The 11,933-nt window shown below is 44.9% G+C and overlaps 1 protein-coding gene across 1 annotated transcript; it reads right to left on the reverse strand.

Annotated features, from left to right (window-relative positions):
* Window positions 1-3,382: 3,382 nt before the first annotated feature.
* On the reverse strand, window positions 3,383-11,608 carry LOC125740652 (NLR family CARD domain-containing protein 3-like). Its single transcript, XM_049012106.1, has 5 exons — window positions 9,852-11,608; window positions 6,998-7,171; window positions 5,015-5,188; window positions 4,850-4,896; window positions 3,383-4,032 (listed from the first exon to the last, which is right to left on the reverse strand). The coding sequence occupies exons 1-5, from the start codon at window positions 11,606-11,608 to the stop codon at window positions 3,500-3,502; spliced, it is 2,685 nt and encodes an 894-aa protein (XP_048868063.1). The 3' UTR covers window positions 3,383-3,499.
* Window positions 11,609-11,933: the final 325 nt, after the last annotated feature.

The raw sequence follows: 11,933 nt of genomic DNA on the forward strand, positions 1-11,933 counted from the left end.
TCCCACCCTGTACATGCCTTGTACAGAACGTAGGAATTTACCACCACCAGGTCCAGCATGTTGTAAAATACAGCTACTGGCCACCTGCATGTTGCTGCTCTTACGGAATACATGCGCGCCATTTGGTCCAACACATTTACACCACACTATAACAGCAGAGAGAGAGAGAGTCATGAGTGTATTTGCTTTTTTTCTACCTTCTTTCTATATAGGCCTGTATAGTACATATCAGAAAACATTGTAGCACTGATGTAAAATTATACACACATTCACATACCTTCATGTGGTTATAGTCTGTTATCGTGTTGGGTTTCCTCTTTCTGCCTTCACAGATCGCCACATCTTGGTCCAAGGAACTCAGAACACACACAATCTTGTTTTTTTAGGTGCATAAATTGTCAAGGAGACACTGCCACTTCTAAGCACTGACGCGGAGAATTCCTCTTGCTGTGCAGTGTCCTTTGAAATTGGAGGAAGTTCATACCAAACTTTATTCCCTGTGCTCAGTAGTGTTGTTTTGCGCTGAAGCAGTCTGTGTGACAGTGCCAGTGAGGTGAAGAAATTGTCCGTTGTGACATTTCTCCCGTCATCCAGAAATGGCTCCATCAGACTCATGACCATGTTCTCTGCCAGCCTCTCCCTTTTCTGGTGACTGGGGTCCTTTCCCAAGTTAGGGGACACGTTGCAGACGTATTTGGTCTCCAAATCCGTGGCCATCCAGAACTTGATCCCAAATTTGTCCGGCTTGGATGCGATATACCAAGTGACATGGAATGGATCCACATCTACTCCACGTTGTCTTTCCACCGGTGTCCCTCAGGGCTCGGTTCTTGGCCCTCTCCTATTCTCCCTCTACACTAAATCTCTTGGCGAAGTTATATCCTCACATGGCTTCTCCTACCACTGCTATGCCGATGACACTCAACTCATCCTCTCCTTCCCTCCCTCAGACACTCATGTCTCCACTAAGATCTCTACATGCTTGGCAGACATCTCATCTTGGATGACCACTCACCAGCTAAAACTCAAAACTAGTAAAACTGAGTTGCTTTACATCCCAGCTGACTCATCCCCCCTCCAGGACCTTGCGATCTCCTTTGACAACTCCCTGATCCGTCCTTCGGTTTCTGCTAGAAACCTTGGAGTTACCATAGATGATCGGTTGTCATTTTCCTCACATATCACCAGTCTTTCTCGCTCTTGTCGGTTTCTCCTCTTTAACATCAGGAGGATACGTCCATTTCTTTCCACCCAGGCTACCCAGATACTCGTCCAGTCCCTCGTCATCTCACGCCTTGACTACTGCAACTCGCTTCTAGCGGGTTTACCACTGAGCGCCATCCGTCCCCTCCAACTGATTCAGAATGCAGCTGCTCGTCTTGTTTTCATCCTTCCCAAGTTCTCCCACACCACTCCTTTGCTGCGCTCCCTCCACTGGCTTCCTGTAGCTGCACGCATCAGATTCAAAACACTGATGCTCGCATACAAAGCCAAAAATTCTCTGGCACCATCCTACCTAAAGGACCTCATCACACCCCGCTCTGCACCACGATCTCTCCGATCCTCCAGCACTGCTCGACTGGTCCCACCTCCCCTCAAGGCACAAGGAAGACACGCATCTCGGCTCTTCTCTGTCCTGGCACCTAATTGATGGAATGAACTCCCCCTAGATGTCCGAACAGCTGAATCCTTGAATGTCTTCAAGCGACGACTCAAAACTTTTCTTTTTCAGAAATACCTGACGTAGAACTTCTATATTCTTACTCGACTCTTTTTCTGGTGTGTGTTTTAAAAAAATAAAATAAAATAAAAATTCTGCACTACTCAATGGCGTTCTCAGAGATAGTATTCGTAGCTGGGGTCCTTATTGAGCTAGCATCGGAAATTCATTGCAGAGTCTCAAAGCACTTATGTAAGTCGCTCTGGCTAAGGGCGTCTGCCAAATCCTGTAAATGTAAATGTAAATATACTGCATGGACAATGAACCTTGGTCGAGAACAGCTGTACATCTATGTTCATGTGTTCTCCTGGAGTGAAACTTTCAGCACAGTTCTTGGTGAAGGCTGGCAGAGAACGTGGTCATGAGTCTGATGGAGTCATTTCTGGATGACGGGAGAAATGTCACAATGGACAATTTCTTCACCTCACTGTCACTGTCACACAGACTGCTTCACTTTACTGGGCATGGTGAATAACGTTTGCCGTGAACTTCCTCCATTGGCAAAGGACACTGCACAGGGAGAGGAATTCTCCACGTCAGTGTTTAGAATGGCGCGCATGTATTCAGTACGAGCAGCAACAAGCAAGTGGCCAGTAGCTGTGTTTTACAACATGCTGGACTTGGTGGCGGTGAATGCCTACGTTCTGTACAAAGCATCTACAGGGTGGAAAGGAAAAAGAAGATTGTTTCCGATTCTTCTAGCCAAGGAACTCCATTGCCAAATACAGGGATGATGGTCACTGGGTTTTCAAACGCTGCAAACACAGACTTTGAAAGATAGACAGACTGTGTGGGACAGTAACCACTGAGACAAAAGGCAGAAAGATGACGAAGAGATGAACCTGGAACTGAGGCACGGATACATCAATTTTTACATGAACAGCCAAACATGCAAAGCTGGAGAGATCACACAAAAACAAAATTCACTTTTGGTGTTATAATTCAGTGATGGCCAATGAAAATGAAATGACATTTTATTCTGTATGTGTATGAGCATGTCAAAAACCATGGACCATGACTTCACTCAGCTTATGACATTTATATACAAACATGCATTGGAGACTGAAGTGTTAGCATGTTTTCATTTTATTCATTTCATTCTATTAGCAACTTTTCATTCTATTTTCACTCAATTTGTTTTATAAATAACACAGACTTGTGTTTCCATATATTTTGTGAATGTGCGTCTTTCATATTTGCAGGTCAGTCAGCGTGTGGGATATTTGGTATAGATATGGCAGACTTTTGTGAAGGTTTCCATGTCACACACAGAGGTTTAGCCTGCCTTGGATTTGAGCTACTCTGAGTAAAAAATGCAAATGCGCCAGGCCTCACAGGTAATGGGTGTGTTTGCACAACAAAAGCAGGAGGAGGATGGGGCTGAAGACCTGCGAAAATCACAGCAGGGGTGACAAACACCTTGGGACTCTCAGCAGAGAATAAAAACTCGGTAAATCTAGTGTACGTGTAGCAAATACAATATATTGACAGAAATATATATATATATACGTATAGAATGTACATATATGGGGGAGGGGGAGCCCCCCCATCAGGATCACATTTCATTGTATTTTAAACGGAGAGAAAAACAGTCATTTTCCATGTTTGTTCAGCTTGCAAAACTCAGTCATTTATTTTTGTCTAACATATGTCACACTTCAGACAGAGTAAAAAGGGTTATACTGGTTAAAAAGCAGAGATTTTACCTTTTTGCCATGGAGAAGTAGCGACATGTGACACTCTGGTAAGGTAAAAATGATTCCTCCAGCACACAGTGAGCTATCCCAGCATGCACAGCGACACGGAGGAGTGTATATAAACCCTAAGCCCTAGATAAAGGGGTTCAGTGAATGAGGAGGTGAAGCTGTACAGGAGGGTCAGTCCATCAGAGGAGACTCTGTAGAAGGACAGAGAACCAGCTGCCTGGTCCAGATACACTCCTACTCTGCGGGAGTCTGAGGGCTCTATGGGTATGTCAGTCTGTTTATCATTGTGCCGGACAGAGTAACTGTCAGGATAGCAGCGCAGCATCCATGACTTGTCATTGGCTCCAAGCTGACAGTCAGCACTCCTTCCTTTCCTCTCTATTCCTTTATAAGTCACTCCTATCAGGGCTCCATTTCCACTCCACTCAGCCTCACAGTAACAGCGATCAGTCAGACTCTCCTTGTACAGAACTTGGGGCCAGCTGTCAAATCTCTCTGGAAGATCAGGATATGGCTGCTTTGCCCCCCATGTCACCTTCCTGTTTCCCTCTGACAGAGACAGGCGTCTGTTTACTGTGTTGGGGTCCAACGTCAGCTGGCAGGAGTCTGTAGGCAAGAGGAAGAGCGATTAATCCTATGACGAAGCCCAGCATCTCCATCATTATCACTGTCACACCTCACACACTCACTAACACAGAACTCGCTCCAATACACACATTTTATTCCCAATATACTCATGTAGCTGCCCGAGTCTGCGGCGCTCCGGCTGCCCCCTGCGCTGTGAGACAAGCCGCGCTGAGAGACTCGCTGGAGACCGAACTGCACTTTAGTGCGAAAGCTATTATTCTGTACGATACATAAAATATAAAAACAGCACAGCGTCCCCTAATGAAGCAGGAATTGAAGTATGTGAAATAGCTCAAGAAATGTCGGACGGCCGTGCAACACCGGCGGGAAAACGCACCAAAATGCTGCACGTGCTAAATTAATGAGCTTAATTATCAATTACAGGGGTTCTAACCCCCCCAGCCAATCATGTTTCCCGCAAGGCTTTTTCTGTGGAATAGAAGATGCACAGATGTTTCAGTATGTATTTTACCCTGTTGCATTCTCACATAAATAAAAGCATGATTTAAGCAGCTGTAAAGTATTTGTTTGTACCCAGATACTATTTATATTTAAGAAACCAGTCATATATAAACCCAAACCCAGAAGTTTGATTAAAACAAGAACTGATGAATTAATAATGTTTTTCATGATGTCTGCTTTGTTTTTAAACCTTTAGATGTTATCTAAATTGACACTCACCAAAACATAAAGATAGAAATCCATGTACTGTACATACAGCACAGAAAACCAGACCCATTTAAAAAACTGCAGTATTAATACTATTATTAATAAAAAAACATGCAAACAAACTTACATTTCTGGAAGCCTTGTCTGGTCCTGCACTCTCCACTGTGATCCACACTATAGGAGAAGCAGAATGACATAGTACTGCTGTATCCATTTATTTATTTATTGGTGCCTCTTCTTCACATACATGCATAAGTATCTGCAGCGTGTCAGACACACACTCTCTACTCACTTCAGCTTCTCCAGTTTACAGCTGGGATCCTCCAGTACAGCAGAGAGCAGCTTCACTCCTGAGTATCCTGGGTGATTGTAGCTCAGGTCCAGCTCTCTCAGATGTGAGGGGTTTGATCTCAGAGCTGAAGCCAGGAAAGTACAGCCTCCCTCTGTGACTCTACAGCCTGACAGCCTATAGAAAGGAAATCACAAAATTTTGGACAAAATACAACGGCGTACAAATGGCAACGATTCTTCAGAATGCCAGTGCTGATGTGCCCAAAACGACTAGCGACTGGCCTGGACCCACCAGACAAACAGCCCATCAGCACCTCCCCCTTTTCCTCCATCCCTGTTCTTCCTGTTCCTGATAAAAAGCTGCCATTCGGGGGTAATATTCTGTACCCAGGTTTGCCTGTGCGTCTCTGTTCCTGCGGCTGCCACACAAAGTCCACTGAAGCTCATCTTGTAGCCCCACTGACTGTGCAGTAATAAACATAAATGATCAGCTCAGTTCAAAATTATACTATCCAGTGATAGCAATTAACTGCATGAAACTTAGAACAACTGGATTCCCTGGACTCCTGGCACAAGAAGAGCACTGATGGTAGAGAGGATGATGCCCTGGGGTGACGCCAAGAGCAAACGGTGTGATGTCACAGGTGCAGGAAAGTTGGCTAAATCCCAAAGGGTGACGATCAGCACCACAGCACTGGACAGAAACCGCTAGATCCCCACAGTTAGACAGAAACACCCGTGAGGAAGTGAGGAATGCCAACAGGAGGCGACCAGCAGCTGATAAGAGCTCTAGAGAGGGGGCAGTATCGCCTCCCCCAGCACGATTCAAAGCCAGCATTGTGGACAGCAAGGGGGGAGTCCAACTGATGAGCAGGTCGCTTGTTGTCTCTCTCTCTCTCTCTCTCTCTGAAGACAGACGGCCTGGAGGACGACCACCCGGAAAGGACTGCTGCTTCCCACCTGCTCAGCCCGTGACCAAGGAGCCGGGCCCAGCCGTGTGCCCTTTATAAATGTACTCCCTTTCCCCCCTAAAATAAGCACTGCCCTTTTGGGGTGTCCACTGCAACCCTGTGTCTCCTAACGTTTTACGCAACACAGGAGACTAACCTGCGAAAGATTAACCTTCACATCCAGATCAGAACAGAGCTGGGAAACACCCCCATCTGACTGCCCCCCAAGGAGAGGGCTGTACAGAGCCTCCCATGTTCTGGCTGTGAAAACACTGGCAGCAGGAGAATATGTGTACAGTGGATGTCAAAAGCTGACACACCCCTATTGTATCTGTGCGCCGACCTGAAGCTTTTCAAGTCATTTTCTTGAAATAGTTCCCCTTCTTTTCCACCAAATATAGCTGCCATTGTTTATTTTCATTTCAGCCTTTACCTAAACAGAAGGTGACGTTTCAATAAGTGTGGATTTGTGATTTTAATAAGCAATGGGAAAATGATATGCGACTCCTCTCATAACATATTCAGATCAATGAAGCTGCTTCCACTGCAGCCATCAGGCGTCTTTCTGCCAGGGGACCCCAAACTCACTAGTAACTCTGAAAGGAGGAGATGTGAACATCCCTAGCAGTTAATGCAGGCCTGGCAGGCTGTGTTAGTTATCGTTCCAGTCTAGCTGATGCATTGCTTGTTTTAGATTTAAATTGTACAAATTCTGAATTTAAAAGTTAATCAAAATTCAGCAGGATGCAAAAAATTCAGGATGCAACAGTACTTTCAGGAATCCTGTTTGAGAGACCTTAGCATATCAACATTTTAAACACTGTGCTCCACGCAGATCTGTACAGTACAGTGAGAGCTGATTACAGCAGTGATTCATCTCTCATAGCTGACAGTCGGATAATGTGACGCAGGAAGGTGTGAAATGAAAAGGTGTGAGTGCAGCGGTTCGCTTGTCTGACTTGTATTGCAGCATCAGAAACACTTTATAATATTAAAGTACCAGTTTAGTATTTGTACTGTCAAACTGGACTGACCTCAGTATCTCCAGCTTACAGTGTGAATCCCCCAGTCCAGCAGAGAGCAGCTTCACTCCTGAATCCTGCAGGTCATTGTTACTCAGGTCCAGCTCTCTCAGGGGTGAGGAGTTTGATCTGAGAGTTAAAGCCAACGTGTCACAGCATGACTCTGTGAGATTACAGATGTTCAGCCTGGAAAAAGAAAACATGTTAAGACACAGACACATATATAACCTACACATTGTTAATAGTACTGACAGCAACATTAAAACAAGTGAGCAGCACAGGCCACTGGGGCACTCAGAGGGGGAATGCGGGGTTAGTCACTGCCCTAGTGCCCCCATGGCTGAAAAAACATCACTAAATTTCTCTATGGAATGGTGAAAATACCACTAGTAGCTGCCCATCGCACAATTTAGCACCATCTAGACCAAGAAGATGTAATGAAGTGTATTAATGAGAGCTCTTCAAGTGCAGAGAATGTGATGTAGTGCCCTACAGTATAAGGTGCACTTGGTCTAGACAATGGTCTAAATGTCTAATGGAAGAGGGTACCATTATGAAGAGCGCTTCTTGTGGTGGATATGTGATGGGGTGCCCTAAAAGGTGCCTATATAATGCTACGAGCGGTCCATATGTGTATCCTTTCAATAGAAAATGATCCTAGACCAACCTATCCCGGGCCATCATAGTGGCAAAGTATGCAAATGCTCAGAGAATCCATGGTCACTTCCAAAACACTGAGGACGTACGACACATATGGCAGGTCATCTAAGTCATCACCGACTACAGGGCATCTCCACCTGTCTGTGACAGTGAGACCTCTCTTCCACTTGTGCTGAATCACATCTATGCACTAAATGACATGGCAGCAAGGATGTTCACCCCTCCCCCCAACGACCAGGTGCTCCGCCTGACCATGACTGATGTGAGGAGAACTCTGTTCAGAATCAACCCACAGAAGGCTGCCGGACCAGACAACATTCCTGCTCTTCTGCTCATGGGATGTGCAGACCAGCTGGCAGATGTCCTTACAGACGTCTTCAATATCTCTCTGAGCACCACTATCGTTCCAACATCCTTCAAAGCCACCACCATCATCTCTCTGCCAAATGAGTCTTGTGTCCGGCCTCAATAACTACCATTCACACCCATCATCATGAAGTGCTTCGAGAAATCACCGATGCGCCCTTCACTGGAACCCCAGCAGTTTGCGTATCGTCCCACCCGCTCATCAGATGATACCATCACCACCACCTCCATCTGACCTTCACCCACCTGGACAAAAAGGACACTTAATGCTGTTCAGCATTCAACACAATCATTTCTTAGCAGCTGACAGGAAAGCTGAGACTACTGGGTCTCTGCAACTGGATCCTGTACTTCCTGAGTGGGAGACCTCAGTCAGTGAGGATCAGCAGTAACATCTCCAGTATCACCAAGCTGAGCACAGGAGTCCCTCAGGGCTGTGTGCTCAACCCTCTGCTGTTTACGCTGTTGATCCTCAATTGTGCAGTAATGCACAGCTCAATCCACATCATTAAGTTCACTAATGAGACAACCTTGGTGAGTCTGATCAGTAAGAATGATGAGGTAGCATAATGATAGGAGGTGTAACGGCTAATGGACTGGTGTGGAACCAGCAACCTCTCTCTGAATGTAGACAAGACATTGTGGTTGTTGACTTCAGGAGGGCAAGCTGTGACCATTCTCTGCTAAATATCAATGGTTCTTCAGAGGAGATCGTCCAGAGCACCAAGGTCCTTGGTATCCACATCGGGAAAAACCTCACATGGACCCTCAACACCAGCTCCATCACGAAGAAGGCCCAGTAGCATCTCGACTTCCTGTGGAGACTATGGACACCCTCCCAATGGCAGAGGGTGCGGTTCTGAAGTGCTCTTCTATTGGCGGATATGTAATGCACCCCCAAGATTTCAGATGTGCCTTACAGCTTTTCTTATGAATATTGGTACTTCATTCATCTCCATGAGGAAATTGTCTTTTTTACCTTCCCCATCTTGCTCTCCATGAAGCTCAGAGACACATACACAGCTGAGAATAGGCTTGGGGGTAACAGCAAAGATTTGGCCAGTATACAGCACCTCAGCAGCAGCTGGCATTAAGGGACTTGCTCAAGGGGTCCGGTGATGACATCACTCTGCCAACGAGATCTGAACCACTCACGGAGTCAAACTCGAAGAGTCACGAACCACACTCAGTATTTCCAGAAATGCTTCCTCTAGTGTCCAAACAGCAGTCTTCTGGAAGCTCCCAGCTTTGGGGTCCATCGTATGAACACACCTGCTGACAATAACACTCACATAGCACTTCTATGGAGCTGGTGTGTGGCTCAGCAGGCTAAGCCTCTGGACCTGTGGTCAGAAGACTGATGGTTCAAGATTCGGCAGAATAGTCACATGTCTGTGGGCTGATAAAGACCCTTAAACCTCCAGTTCCAGGGGTGCTGGACGCCAGCCAACCCAGTGCTGTGACCCATAAGCTTGTTCTCCCTGTAAATGTGTCTCTCATGGAGAGTGAGAAGAGAAGCATAGCAATATACCTGTAGTTGTGCAAATAAAGGATCATTTCACTTGTAAACCCTCCAGATAAAGAGCCCTCTTGGTTTCTGCAGCAGGTTAGGATGCTGTTCCAGTTATCAGAAGGCAAAGTGAATGTTAGTGTCACTTTTGGGTTTTTTACTACATCACTACTTTCAGTCATTAGAAAGTCTGCGTTCAGAATATCAAAAAACAAATCTAGTCAAGTCATTAATCCATGAATAGGAAGAAGCTGTATGTTTGATATATTTCAAACAATGTTAATGTTTAACTGCCAGACAAGACATGTTTTACATCCTCTCATCACTTACAGAGCTGTCTTGGATGTCTTGACCACAGGCAGCAGCCTCCAGTGCTCATTATCTGATCTGAAGAATTTCTTCAGATCAAACACATCCAGCTCCTCATCTGACATCAGTAACACAAAGGCCAGAGCTGAATACTGTACAGATGACAGACCTTCTGCTGAAAGACTTCCTGAATTCAAATATCTTTGTACCTCCTCTACTAGAGAATTGTCACCCAGTTCATTCAGACAGTGGAACAGGTTGATGGTCCTTTCTGGAGATAATTTCTTTTTTATTTTCCCCTTGATGTATTCGGCTGTTTTCCCAATGTTATGTGAGCTGAATCCTGTCTGACCCAGTAGCCTTTCTAAGAGAGTCTTACTGGAGTCTGTTGAAAGGCCCAGGAGGAAGCGGAGGTAGAGGTCCAAGTGTCCATTCTTGCTCTTTAATGCCTGATCCACTGCAGTCTTCAGTAGGGTAGCTGATGACTTTGACAGAAAGACGTATAAAGCAGCGAGATACTCCTGGATGCTCAGATGCACAAAGCAGAACATCTTTGTCTGATACAACCCATATTCCTCCTTAAAGACTTCTGTGCACACTCCAGAGTAAACTGAAGCTTCTCTGATGTCAAGATCACTCTGTTCCAGATCTTTCTCATAAAATATGAGATTGCATTTCTCAAGGTTATAAAAAGCCAGTTTACCCAGTTTTAGAAGGAAGCATCTAATATTGTTAGTTTCATTCTTTTTCATTAATCCATCCTTCAGTTTGCTGTACCAGCTTGTCCTATTCTGGGTTGCGGAGGTCTGGGGTCTATACTTGTTTTTAATTAATCTTGTCTGAAAGATCAGGAAGTGTGTGTACATTTCAGTCAAAGTCCTTGGAATTTCTCCACTGCCAGTTTCGCTAAAAAGACTCTCAAGGACAGTGGCTGAAATACAGCAGAACACAGGTATGTGGCACATGATGAAGAGGCTCCTTGATGATTTCACATGTCTGATAATCCTTTCAGCCAGGCTCTCATCATTAAATCTCTTCCTGAAATACTCATCCTTCTGGGCATCACTGAACCCTCGTATCTCTGTCACCTGGTCGATGAATTCAGTAGGTATCTGACTGGTTGCTGCTGGCCGGGAGGTTATCCAGAGGAGAGCGGATGGAAGCAGATTCCCATTAACTAGGTTAGTCAACAGCACATCCAGTGACGTTTTCTTTGTTACATCACTAAAGCTCTTATTGTTCTTAAAATTTAGAAGAAGGCGACACTCATCTAGACCATCAAAGATAAACAACACTTTGTACTTAAGCAGTTCAGTTGATTGAAATGACTTTAGTTCTGGATCAAAGTGGTGAAGCAGTTCAATCAGACTGAATTCACCTTCAAGCAAATTCAGGTCCCGGAAAGGAAGAGCAAATATGACATGAATGTCCTGGTTTGCTTTTCCTTCTGCCCAGTCGAGAATAAATTTCTGCACAGAGACTGTTTTCCCGATACCTGCAACCCCTTTAGTGAGTACAGTTCTGATAGGTGTCTCACGCCCACATAAGGGTTTAAATATATCATTGCACTTGACTGTAGTATCTTCTGTTACCCTTTTCTTGGATGCTGTTTCAATCTGTCTCACTTCATGTTCATCATTGACTCCTCCAGTTCCACCTTTAGTTATGTAGAGTTCTGTGTAAATCTCTTTGAGAAGTGTTGACTGCCCTTCCTTAGCTTTCCCTTCAAATACAGACTCAAATTTCTTCTTCAGGTTACATTTTATTCTGTGCAACATCAGGTCCCCTGTAGAAATATGGGGGGGAAATGCACAATTTCTCACCAGGATTCTCACTAGTATGAAAGGAAGAATATAAACACACACACACACATGTAGGGTATACCTATCCTTATGGAGCCCGCTCATTCACTTCTATGGGAAAAATGCTAATGCTAAATATGACAACCTTAACCCCCACCCTGCCCTAACCATAACCATAAGTAACCAAACAAGATACAAGATTTTTTGCATTTTTAGTTTTTTCATAGTAGTCACTGATTTTTATAAAATAGAGTTTTCCGTTATGGGGACCAGGACACTGGTCCCCATAAGGGAAAAAAAA

This window comes from Brienomyrus brachyistius, chromosome 4, assembly GCF_023856365.1.
Source record: "Brienomyrus brachyistius isolate T26 chromosome 4, BBRACH_0.4, whole genome shotgun sequence".
In the NCBI taxonomy this organism is placed as follows: domain Eukaryota; kingdom Metazoa; phylum Chordata; class Actinopteri; order Osteoglossiformes; family Mormyridae; genus Brienomyrus; species Brienomyrus brachyistius.